The sequence below is a fragment of the Megalops cyprinoides genome, chromosome 5 (assembly GCF_013368585.1).
Source record: "Megalops cyprinoides isolate fMegCyp1 chromosome 5, fMegCyp1.pri, whole genome shotgun sequence".
Classification (NCBI taxonomy): Eukaryota; Metazoa; Chordata; class Actinopteri; order Elopiformes; family Megalopidae; genus Megalops; species Megalops cyprinoides.
Genome location: NC_050587.1, coordinates 37,485,001 through 37,498,007, shown reverse-complemented (window position 1 = coordinate 37,498,007; position 13,007 = coordinate 37,485,001). Strand labels below are relative to the sequence as shown.

General features: G+C 47.2%; 1 protein-coding gene across 1 annotated transcript in view; it reads left to right on the top strand.

The window, feature by feature from the left end:
- The first annotated feature begins 2,798 nt into the window (after positions 1-2,798).
- Positions 2,799-13,007, top strand: part of rgs3a (regulator of G protein signaling 3a) — a 108,166-nt gene continuing 97,957 nt past the window's right edge. Inside the window, exons 1-5 of the mRNA XM_036528232.1 lie at positions 2,799-2,948; positions 9,060-9,141; positions 9,517-9,622; positions 9,871-10,231; positions 12,354-12,393. Coding sequence (XP_036384125.1) covers positions 2,895-2,948; positions 9,060-9,141; positions 9,517-9,622; positions 9,871-10,231; positions 12,354-12,393 — 643 coding nt within the window. The 5' untranslated portion in view covers positions 2,799-2,894. The remainder of the gene's footprint in view (positions 2,949-9,059; positions 9,142-9,516; positions 9,623-9,870; positions 10,232-12,353; positions 12,394-13,007) is intronic.

The following is a 13,007-nucleotide window of genomic DNA, read 5'->3' as shown; positions in this document are numbered from 1 at the left end:
AGCCAAGGGTTCCAGTGTTTTTGTTAATGGTCTCGTTCTTTTACACGGGGAATCTTATAGGATAGTCATGTGCATTACAGTTGGCCGTTAATATGTTCCATTTCATGTGATCATTTAACTTTGTGGCAGCATCTTTTTAAAGCAGAGTGTCCGTGGCAGCTTATTTATTCCATAAACGTACATCGCTGTAGCAAGTCACTGTCTGACTGACAGCGATAATCACAGCATACAAGCCTTATTGTTTCCTCAGTGGTGACAGTTTCCTGTGATGTGTGTGTGTGTGTGTGCGTGTGTGTGTGTGTGTGTGTGTGTGTGTGTGTGTGCGACTGCGTGCGCGTGTGTTTCTGCCAGAGACTGTGCGTGACTCAGGTGAGACCGTATGGGTACACGTGTCAGTGTTCGACAAAGTGTTGTGACAGACATGGCACAGGGCACCGAGCAGGAGGGGCAGTCCTGTTCTGAGAACAGCGCCTTTGCGTGGGGTGGAGACACGATGCTCGATCATCAGAATATCCTCTGCCAAGCCGGCAGATCCTGCACTTCGATAAGTATTCAAATGCTTGTTAATTAACGAAAGAAATGAGCAGAAATCCAGAACACTGTTCCTCATGATTTATTAATGAGAGCCTAAGAACACTGCAGAAAATAACTGATAATTCTTTGATTATTCATTCATTCATTTCCTGGCCTGAAAGTGGAAATGAATGCAAATCTCTCTGACAGTTATTAATTAATTAGACAGAACTGGAAGTATTGTTCTGTGCTTTGGGAAAAAGATGGGCTTGGTTATGGGAATATGTGATTGTGGAATCCATCTCAAGTGATCTGAAATACACATTGCTACTATTTGCATTATGGGGTATATTTCTACATACACAAATTTTAGATTTTATAGGCCTCAGCACAGTTAGAGGCCCACTGATTTCGGGGAAAAACTTGTTCATGGAGTTTTTGCAACTTATTAAGATGAGATTATTTTTGATGGAACTGGTTTATTGCTGGAATATCTTCAGCCTGCACTGAAAGAGGAATTAAATTCATTTATCATTAGACTTACTGCTAGAAAACGCATAACTGGAAATTTTGCAAAGCCAGGAAAAGAAGTCATTAAAAATAAGCACTGATATGCAAATATGTTTAACAAATAATTACGCTTTGTCGTACAGTTAAGTTAAAACGAGTTCTCCAGACAAAGGCATGAGACTTGAGGGTTTACAGGAGTGCTGCAGGTCTGCAAAAATACATTAGTTGACTTTGCAGTGTTCGTGCATCGTTAACCTAGCAGGGGGAGATTCGTGAGGATGTTAGCTCTTTGCTCACATGTTAACATTGCACTGCACTCTACCTGAACACATGAAACATTCAAGCAGCCTGTCTCAAATGTCTCATGAATATTTGAGCCTATCCTGTTCCTGGTATGATTGTGGGACACACAACCCCCCAACCTGTGGGGTGGGTTGTTTGCCTCATGACAGTTTTCCACTGGAAAAGAAGAGGCAGCGGTTTGCAGGCAGTGGCCCTCTCATTTTGGAAAGGTTATCGTTTTTTTTTTTTTCCCCCTTGTGCGGCGTTTGGCCTGGGACAGAGCTGTCCGATGGAATGGAAGCTGAACATCTTTGATCGCTCATCTATTCAGGTCAGAGAGAGAGAGAGGGAGAGAGGGGAAGAGAGGGAGAGATGGGGACAGAGAAAGAGGGAGAGACTGAAGGGGGGAGAGAGAGAGAAAGAGAGAGAGAGCGAAAGTGAGAGAGACGCGCTTGTTGTCGTGTGTTTTTTTTTTTTTTTTTTTCTGCTCACACTTTTCTGAAAAGCAGCCGAACGAGCAGGAAGTTCCCTTTCATCCCTATCCCAGTGGGCTCGGACAGTTCTCACACGCCGATTGTGTGTGTCGCTGAAGGCGGCATTCCCTTCCTGCAGAAAAACAGGCAGAGGGCCTGAAGGCCTGGCAGAAACATGCAAAGGGGTGAATGGCCTTCTCTGTCAATAAGTAACTGTTGCTCTGACGGGCCCTTTCTGCTCACTGTGGCCCCTCTCTTTCAGCCCATCTCTTTGAATCTTCCAACGTCTCTTGGTCTAAGAAACCGGAAGGGTTTTAATCGATCAGGTTTTGGGGGGGGGGGGGGGGGGGTATGTTTTCCCCTCTCTGATTCCTCTCCATTTTGTCATTATATGCTGGTTTCTTTCACTCTCCTTCATCCCAGAGAGAGAAAAGAAAAAAAAAAAAAAACGTGAGAAAGTTTTGATAACAATGAAGGTGGCGGCACAACCAACTTGTTGCTAGACCTGAGCTTCTGCTGGTTGGTGGGTAGGGGGCTGGGTGTTGAGGGGGAAGGAAAAATGTAAGTGTGAAAGAATGACGCTAAAGCAAACAGCAGGTCTGGGTCTGGGCTGGCAGCCGGTGAGTCTGGGGGAGACTGTGTCCCGCCCTGGACACTGGCTTGGTGTGTGTGTTTACGACAGTGGCGCGGGAGTGGGGGGGGGGGGTGTGTGGGGGGGTGGAGGTGGGGTTATTCTGGCGGAGGGGTTGGCCTCTCCCCCGCCTCGGTGCCGGGCCTGCAGGAAACGGGCAGGCTTATCGAGAGCAGGCACGCCGCCCGGCCAGGGGGCGTCGGGGTGGGGGGGGGGAGCGGTCAGAGGTCGCTTCCTGTCATTCTTCTGTGGCTCTGAGTTCCCATGAGCGGGCACGCCAGGGCCAGTGTGTGCTGGAGGCTAGAGGCGAGAGGCGGCCGGAGCACCCGTCCCGATCGGAGGCGTTGAGAACCGGGAAGCTGGACACGCCACGTGCGGCGCGGCCGAGGGCTGCACATCGCAGACGTTCCCGCGCGCACACACACGCACGCACACACACGGAACCGCGTGCGTGTGCGCCCGCTCGGGCGCCTGGGACCGGGGCCATGCACACCATCCACGGGCTGTGCAGGATCTGCATTGGACGCAGGCTGCCACAGGTCTGTCCCACAGTGCTCTCCCGACGGCCGGGGACTGAGGACACGGGCAGGGGACTGTGTGGTGTGTGTGTGTGTGAGCTTGTGTGCGTGTGCGTGTGCGTGTGCGTGTGCGTGTGCGTGTGCGTGAGCTTGTGTGCGTGTGAGCTTGTGTGTGTGTGTGTGTGTGTGTGTGTGTGTGTGTGTGTGTGTGTGTGTGTGTGTGTGTGTGTGTGTGTGAGCGTGTGTGTGTGTGAGCGTGTGTGTGAGCGTGTGTGTGAGCGTGTGTGTGTGTGAGTGTGTGTGTGAGTGTGTGTGTGAGCGTGTGTGTGTGTGTGTGTGTGTGTGTGTGTGTGTGTGAGTGTGAGGTGGGGGACGCTGGGGGCAGTAGCCCTGGAGATTGCTGTTTGACAGGACACTGGTCTAGGGATGTTTGTTCTTCCTGCTATTTCCATGATTTTTGCATCTACCTGTGTTTGGAGTTCCTGTGTGTGTCGTGACACTGGTGTTGTAGCTGAGGCTGGGCTGTGAGGGAAGGTTAGTGTGCTCCAAGTTTCTGTTTCTGTCTTCCTCTGCGTGTGGGCTGTGTGATGTTGTGTCTCTGTGTCTCTGCGGCTCTGCGTGTCTCAGTGTCTCCATGGGGTGTAGTGTCTATGTGTGCCTCTGTGGGTCTCAGGGTCTCTCTGTTCTGTGTGTCTTTGGTTCTGTGAGTGTGCTATGTGTTAGTGTCTTTGTCTGTGGCTCTTTGTCTCTCTGTGTCTCCGTGGGGGTGTGGTGTCTCTGTGTGTGTGTCTCTTTGAGGTGTAATTTCTTTGTGGGTCTTTGCGTGTCTCTCTGGTTGTCTGGATCTGTTTGGGTTTGTGTGTCTCTGTTTGTTTCTCAGACCAAAGGTGTGCTGTAAGGAGAGGCAGGAGAGATTTTTAGCTGAAGTGAACTGAGATGCTCCAGTGGCTTTTTTTTTGAATAGAAATGTACCCTTCCATGCTCCAGAGAAAGAGAGAGGGAGAGGGAATGAGAGACAGAGAGAGGGAGAGAGAGTTCCACAGACATTCCCATTCACCAATTAAAAAGGAAAATAAAAACCTAAACCCTGGAGAGAGACAAAGAAATAGAGAAATGATTGTGTGCATTGGTTTTTGTACCATAAATTGATTGGCTCTTTTCTTGAAATTAAGCAGAATGTAAAGAAAGCAATAAGCAAAACTAGCCAATGTTGTGTGAATCCTGAAATGTGGGTTAGCATTAGGTGAAACCAGGCATCAGAGAGAGAGAGAGAGAGTGTGTGACTGCGTGCACTTGTTGAGTAATTGTAGTGTTTGTGAATGTGTGTGTTTGTAGAGTGCTGGAAATCTGTTTGTCAATATGCCTGGTAAGGGCTGTTTATTTGGCACATCCTTTTAAACTATGAGTTTTGTTTTCCAGTACTCATTTTTTATTAAAAACTCTTCAGCCCCAGTTTGAGTTCTAAATAGATATAATTAATGATAATTGCAAGGAAATTACTTTTACAGTTTTTACATTTTTACATATCATCATATCATATAACCAAAATGTAAATATGTATGCACTGTTTATTGAAGTATACATGAATCTTTCAGGAGACAGATTTTGTTTCAGCAGTTATGACATCATAGAAAGCTGTTTGTGAAGGGTGCGGGGGTGGTGTTTGACATGATGGATGGAGGTGTGTTTTCTGATGAAGAATTATGACATCACTTTGGTTCTCTCAGAGCCTCAGACACTTTGTCACCAAAACAGTCTGCCCTAAATTTAGCTGGACACAATGGCACACAAAATTGGTAGTTCTATATTGAGACACAGTGGAGGAAAAGAACCACTGTTTTTGTGCATTTAGCTTGATTCTGATATAGCTTGATATTGTAACAACGATAAGTCTTTTGTGAAAATAATTCTGTTCCATTACAGGGTTGAAACTCAAGGTGAAATGTCAGCAATGTACACAAGGAGGAACTGTCACAGTGGCAGACTGACCTAGAATCAGTCTGTCATCCTGACCTCCTAGATTTAATCAAATAAAGCCTAATCATCCCGAGGGAACGTGGCATTCAGTTACGAAAACCTTCATTAACCTCGTGCTGTTTCTCTGCAAAGTGGCTTTTCCATTAAGAGGACCCAATGTTTTTTATTGAATTCTAGAGTTAGTCACCCCTGAGAGATTTCTCCTTAAAGTTTTCATCTGACAAGGTTTAAAAGGCGAGAGAGGGAGAGAGAGAGAGCTCTCCTGACCCTGTAAGGCCAGTGTGGGCTATGAAGCCTGCCTTATGTGTTGTTTCAGGCGCTCCCGGGATGTCTCAGGGCAGGGTGAGAGGAGTCATACGGTTCCGACAGAGTGGCTCTGTCTGCAGACGCCTTCTGGTCCGATGGGCCCTCCTCGCCGCGCTCGTGTGCACTGGTGCGTTTCGGCTCAGGGTTCAGTCATGGGGAATCGTGCCGCGGTTGAATTGTTCGCCTGCCGTCGGCCTATCTAAGCCTGCCAGACTGCTGGAGAGCAAGATTCTGGGGGATCGCTCGGCGGGCAAGACAAGCGCGGTGTCTGGGAATACATGATGCCTCTTTGATACAGAGGTAAACCTACCTGACCCCAGGTTTGACATGATCCTGCCGGACAGCCCTTTGACATGAGCATTGCTCTGGCTGTCTTCACTACCCAGACATGATTCTGCTTTTGCCCTTCAAACACGGCCTCTCTCAGCCACTGAGCCCCCATAACCCCCCACCTGGTCTCCCAGTACTGTAGCTTCCAGCTGAGACTCAGACTCCAGTCATTTCCTAAATTGGCCTCCATCCCGCGGTACCAAGGTATTCTCTATCCCTCGTCTGGTCTGCCGGGGCAGTGATTCTCCCTCTCCTTCCCTGCCGGCCGTCAGTGTCGCCAAACGTCAAGCTGATTAAATGAGACTCCTGCTGTGTGACTGTCTGCAGGGACGCTCTGGAGCCAGCACACTGGAGCAGAGCCACAGATATTGTATAAAGTGACCAGATAGTCAGAACTCCATGTGCTTCGATTGTCCCAGTTCTGTCCCATTGTTTAAACTGTAAGTGTTCCGATTTGCTATGAACATTCTTGAAAGGGGGCGTGGTCTAAAATCATGATCTTCCATTGCTATCATAGCAACACTGACAGCCACAGAACCTCCTGTTGCCAATCGGAACCTCCCAGACGAGGAAGTACGTAGGATGGAAGGAATGCAGTGGCCAAATATCTGCCCATAAAGTAAAATGTCTGTGGTAGAGTTCACCGTGAGAGTAGAGGACCTGTGACATCATGCTTACGGGAACCTTCTAACCGCAATAGAAAGGAAGAATTATGGAGCTTTTTTTTTTTTTTTTTATTCTTGCATTCTGTTTTCCACACTTACAGGGACTGCCAGGCTTATTAATTCTAGCTCATTTTTTGAGGATAAATCACCATAGCAGCTGGATTGAATGCTATCTATTCTGACTGCTCGCTGATACACAGTCAGTTGTGTGTAATTCTCACAGTGGGCATGCTACAACAAATGGTGAAAAAGTCTGTCTGTGAAAGTGCTCGATCATGTATATATGAAACGGCATGTGTGAGTGTGGATATATTTGAGTGATGTATTTGCGTTGTTTTGTCTGTGTAGAAACATACATTGAAAAGTGTATATATTTCAGATGCAAAGATGAGCATCAGAAGAGTAGGTGCTGTGTTTTAGTATTGGAAAACTTTTAGTTTTCAGTATTGGAATTAATGAGCTTTTCCATTTACACAGGTGGGCGTTGTGGATATTCTGCTGAGGGTCTGAATTAATTGTAAATCTCATGTCATGTTTAGATGTTTGTGTTAAGTTCTTTACAAAGCTTTACTGGTTTTGATTGTCCAGCAACTGGCTTTGGTGGAAAAATGAATATATTTTTGAATGTTAAATCACAGGGAAAAGATTTAGTTCAATGTTTCTCAACCCTCTCTTGGAGGGCCCCCTGCCCTGCATGTTTCAGATCTCTCCCTGCTCCAACACAGCTGATTCAAATGATCAACTCGTTATGAACTCCTGAAGCTGCTTAATAACAAACTGATCATTTGAATCAGCTGCGTTGGAGCAGGGCGAGATCTAAAACATGCAGGGCAGGGGGCCCTCCAGGAGAGGGTTGAGAAACACTGATTTAGTTGGATGTACAAAATGCTCAGTGGTCAAGGGCTGATGCACATTCCTGGCATGTCCAGTCAAACGCTTTCCTAGGGTTTTCATTTCTCACTGAACAATCCTAGCAGCCTCTTAATAATACAAAAACCTGTGTTAGGATCCAGCTCTTCCTCCTCAGTCTGTCCCTCACAGGGCACATAGCCTGTTGACAGTTAAAGTGAGTGGAGGGAGATGCTGATTTGTTTAACTGGCAGCTGATGATGCAGACAACATGTCGTATTGCTTTTTGCACTGTGGTGTTGTAAGGAGCAGGGCTTGTAACTGAAAGGTTGGTGGTTCGATTCCTCCCCTGGAGCACTGCTGTTGTACCTTTGGGCATGGTGCTTAACGCACAATTGCGTCGGTAAATATCCAGCTGTGTAAATGGACAAAATTGTAACCTATATAAGTCACTCTGCATAAGAGTGTTTGCAAAATGGTGATTTTTTTTTTTTACTTTGGCCTGAACGGGCAAATGAATCCGCCGCAGTGGCGCGGTCAGATGAGGGCGAACGAGATGAGAGCCACGGCCCCAAACGTCCGTGACCCCGGCTGACAGCGGCCGAGGTGGAAACCGTGCCTCTTTGGAATGGCACGCGGTGTTGACTTTGGCAGGGAGAGCGGCGCGCTTTATTCCTGAAAAACCCAGCTTTTACGGGCATGTGCCGTCCGCCGCGGGTCCGCTGGCGTCAGACGGGTGCAGGGACGGTGACCTGTTTCGACGAGGGGACGGTGTTATAATCTTCGTAGCTGGCGCAGAACCCACACAAAAACAGGGACGGGATTTTTGGCAAACGGTGGTGTTTAGACCTCCTGGCTCCTGTATTTTTTTTTTTTTTTTTTTTTTTTTAAATCCTGAATCCTGTCCTGCTTGTTTTGAAGAAAAGAGGTGTAACTTTTAATGAAAAATTTTAAAAGTTTAAAAAACAAGAGAATAGGATATAAAAAATCAACTGTTACTGTTGTAATGTCTGACAAAGGTTCCTGCATTGAAATGTGCCTGTAACTGTTGATCGGAAAAGATTGAAGGAGAATGACCGTGACTGGTGGGAGCCATCTCTTTTGGCCAATAACAACTGTGAAAATGTTCTGTGTTTTATTGAGCAATTGTGACATGCTGGCCCCAGGGTCTCTTTGTGCTTAACAGATATGAGATCAGCTTGTCCGCCACCGATGTGAACACAAACCATTAAGTATAAAGTTTTGATTCTGATTCAGCATCAGTTACTAAGGTCAGAAAGTGCAGACACTGTCTTGCTGACAATTCTAGCAGTTTTGACTTGCTCAAAGAGACCTCACCCAGTTGAAATGGTGGTGCACTAACATGAATCCCCAGAGAGTATGTTCCAATTTTTGAGGTTGGTAAGAGGCAGGAGAATGCAAATGACCTGAAACAGTGTTGATGTCTTATTCTTTCATGTGGAACTGGTCGACTGGCCTTAGACAGACTGAATAAGGCAGGATTTAGACACTGAGGCCTGTGGTTACTTGATGAAAGGTCCAGAGATGCATTGTTCCACTGTGGTGATGACTTCTGAATGGAAAACTTAAAAAATTACCTCATCATGTGTTTGGTTATTAATTCTAGGTCATTTTTGTGTAACACTGAGGACACATTATCATAGCATCTGGACTGAATGCTGTCTGCTCCGACTATTTGCTGATAAACAGTCAGTTGTGTGTAATTCTGTGGCAGTGGGCATACTTACCACAACAAATGGTGAAAAAGTGTCTGTGTGAAAGTCCTCATGATCACATATAAGTGAAACTCCATGTTGTATGTGGTGTGTGTTCACGTGTATTTGTGTGTGTGTGGTGTGTGTGTATATCGATGTGTTTACTATATTTGAGTGTTGTTTAGAGACATGGGTTTGTGGACATTGGAGCATGTGTGTGCAGTAAGGAGTCACCCCCAGTAGGGCGCAGCACAGTGCAGTGATGATCACATGGTCTGTGTGTCTCCCAGGTAACCATCCTTCGAGGAAAGGACGGCTACGGGTTCACCATCTGCTCTGACTCCCCCGTGCGCGTCCAGGCTGTGGATCCAGGCAAGAGACAGCGTTCTGTGTGTGTGTGTGTGTGTGTGTGTGTGTTTGTGTGTGTGCGCGTGTGTGTGTGTGTTTGTGTGTGTGTCTATGTCAGTTTGTGTGCCAGTCTGTGTGAGTCTGTGTATGCCTGTTTGTGTTCGTGTGTGTGTGTGTGTGTGTGTGCACGTGCGCGCGCATGTGTGTGTGTGTGCGTGCGCGCGCATGTGTGTGTGTGTCCTGTCCCCAGGCAATGACTCTGAGTCAATCTGTGTTCAGGCACACTATGTACTATCCTCAAGTGTCACTGTGAGCGCAGCTGTGTTCAGGTAGTCTGTCCTGTCCCCAGGTGTCTCTCTGTGAGTCGTGCTGTGTTCAGGTAGTCTGTCCTGTCCCCAGGTGGCCCGGCAGATCAGGCAGGACTGCAGCAGCTGGACACGCTGTTGCAGCTGAATGGCCAGCCAGTGGAGCAGTGGAAGTGTGTAGACCTTGCCCACGCCATCAGGTGCAGTGAGCACTCTCTCCTGTGGGACATGCCATTAACTCTGTGGTTAACCGACACCAACACTTTCTGACACTTTCTCCCTCTCCCTCTCTCTCTCTCTCCCTCTCTCTCTCTCTCTCTCTCCCTCTCTCGCTTTCTCTCTCTCTTCCTCTATTTTTCCCTCTCTGTCCCCTTCTCTCTATTCCTGACTGTCCCGCTCTCTTCCCCCCCCATCTCTCCATCCTGTCCTCTGCTCCCCCTTCCTATAGGAACAGTCATAATGAAATCACAGTGGTTGTTTGGAGAACGGGGCCGGCGGCAAAGCCCAGTTTTGAAGGCCTGATCCACAGGCCGTCCTATAAGCCCACCCACTATGACCCGCCCCCACCCCCCAGCCGCAGGCGGGACAAGACCCCCCCGGTCCCGCCCCTCCCTGCCCACCACAGGCAGGGCCGCCGCGTGCTGGTCAACGGGTCCGAGGGGGGCGGATACGTGGGTGGGCCCTGGGGGGAGCGACGGGATGAGCCGGACAGCAAGGCCAGGACCCAGACGCTGAAGGGCACCCGCGTGACATCATCAAGTGGGGACAAGAACTACATCATCCTCGCGCCCATCAATCCAGGAAGCCAGGTACTGGGACCCACTGAGCCGGAGCACACGGCTGGCTGCTTTAGCTGCTCGTCTGTACAGCTAGTCTAAGAAAGCTCCTACGGTCTGGAGATACCAGGTCAGCAGGAACGAGACGCTGGATGCTGAGTGCTTTCTGCCCCATGTGTTGCTGGATCTTACAGAGTTCAGAAAGGGAAGGAAGCTTTTCGTGAATATTCATGACAATCACGATCGATAATTGATGGGTGCAGAATGATCCCAGCATGCATTGATTCAGACCCGGTGCAGGTCCGGGGCCAGCCAGCTTATAAATATTCATAGAGTGGTCATCATTCCGGAACAGAGCCAGAGTTCTGTAGCTGGAACAGAGATGAGGGCAGAGTTCTGCTAGTCACTGATGGTGTTAGGGAAAGCCCTTATAGGATGGATGGCTTACTTTTGAAGAGATGCACTGTTACAAAGTTTAGACCCATTGCTCCTATTGGTCTATTTTTGTTCCAGCCATGGCAATGATAGCATTCCATGATAGGAATTAGTTTAGAGCTCTTACAAAACATTTTGTCCAAGATAATATTACAAAAAATCCATTACAACTATGATTCAGTAGATGTGAATTTCCATTCAGTCAAAGCCTTTAAATTCTCCTCCCAACTTTTTATTTGGAACTTCAGCTATCAGGTCTTGCAGCAGTTTTGTAAGACCACAGAGCAATGTACTGGTCATACATTTACGTATGTTTTGGAATGAACAGGATTTTCCTTATTTATGTGATGGAATAACGCTGATAAGCAACAGATTCCTATAAACTGACTGATTCAGACTTATTGGGGGTGAATGTTGACTCTTAATTTGAATTTGAATTTGAAATGCCCCTCAGTTGACCTCTCAGAAAGCTGGCAGAAGCAGTGACGTGCCAAATCTGTGGCTCGTCTCAATGCTGGATGAGGGCTTCCTGGAGTCCACAAAGCACGGGCCCTCCTCAATGACCCGTACCCAGCATGTCTTGCGGCTGCTGTCCCACAACCCTGCTTTCCGTCTCACCCTTGTTGGGGCTGCGTGCACGGCCCGTGGAGGGAGAGTGTTGATGCTCGCGGGGTCCTGGGAGTGACATCATCGCGGCTGGCGCCCCAGGGGGGTCAGGGGGTCGGCCGCCTCGCCATCACGCCCGTCACGGCAGAGCGGATCGGCCCAGACCCGACCTCTGCAGCCGTGACAACGCTCTCGGCGCATACGGCTCCACAGCGCGTCTGCTTGTGTCTGTCCCTTTACCTCCTGTCAAAAGAGGCACGTTATTTTGGCTGTTGGTGCAGAAGAGCGCGGGCATGACTGAGGAAGGGGGTGGAGGCTCTGTCCTTGACTTTGAGTTGCTAATTAAAGCAGGCATCACTTGGGGGGGGGGTATTGGGGTGGATTGGGGACAGGTTCCTTTGATTTTTAACAGTGATGTAGACGAAAAATTGATAGGAAAAAATATGTGCTTCTGTTTAGAGTATCTGTACGTATATGTGTGTATGTAAGTATGTTTGAGAATTTGTGTGTGTGAGAGAGAATGTTTGTTTGTGTGTGTGTGTGTGTGTGTGTGTGTGTGTGTTAGAGAGAGAGTGAGTCCAGTTGTTCTGCATCGATCGGCGTGACGCTCTTCAGTTGCCTGTGGCAGTGACTCTGCCGGGCCCTGGTACCCATAATGCATTGAGACACTTAACCATTGACATGTGTTTGGCACTGTGCCTCTGCAGCTCAGTCCTCTTCTGAAATAATAACACATTTATGAAACATTAAATATTAAATCAAAGATTTGTAAAATATTTCTCAAAATGTACTGGATCCATGATAATATCGATGATTTCCACTTTTGTAGATAGAAAAGAATGTGTTCACTACATTAGAAAATCATGGAAATGTAGTTTACAATGATATCGGTATATATGGGTATATTTTGCAGTATATTTTTTGACATATGCTGAATCATTTATTCCATACAATTTTGGATTTCCTATTTTACCACTGATCGATGGGCCTGCTGTGGGCTTGTTTTGATTGAGGCTTTCTGGCTCCAGGCAGTTTGGCTGCAGGACTATAACCTCATGCTTTTTGTCTGTAATGATGTGCATATTGAATCCTTTCCCTCGTGTTCTTCTTTCAGATACTGCGGCCCGTGTACCAGGACAGTCAGGCTACCCTGGGTAAGCCTCATCCTCGCTGTGTGTGATTCAGAGCATGGTTTATTCAGGGCCAGACAGTAGGCTGGGATTTAAGCACTGTTACCCTGCTAACGCCAGTTGGCAACTCTCACCATTGATTTCAGTCTCATTCAGTTTTGATTAATCACAGTTCCATCCTGATCATGACTCTCTCTTATAAATACACATGCTGTATTTAAATTACAGTGCATAGTGTTTTCCCAAAGGAGATAAGGGAACTGTAACTGTAAATCTGTAAAGTACAATTGTGCATATAATAAGAATAGCACAAACCCAGAAGGAAATGTAAAATATACTTTAAAATATATTCTCAATACAAATTTTGTCTTTGTCAGAAACATTTATGAACAAAAATATATCATCCAGTATTGGTTAGGTCTTTATATTGACCATGAATTGACTTTTTAATATATGCATAACTCTATTGCAGCATTAGGTAGAAACACCAGTTCTCATATACTTCGGCCACATTTGAACTGAAATGACTGGGGGCAGAAATTCTCTCTGAAACAGCAGGGCATCAGGGACTTGAATTCACCACCTTGTGGTTAGTTACGAGTGTGTTGATATTCATCCTGATGCCAGGATGTGTCTGT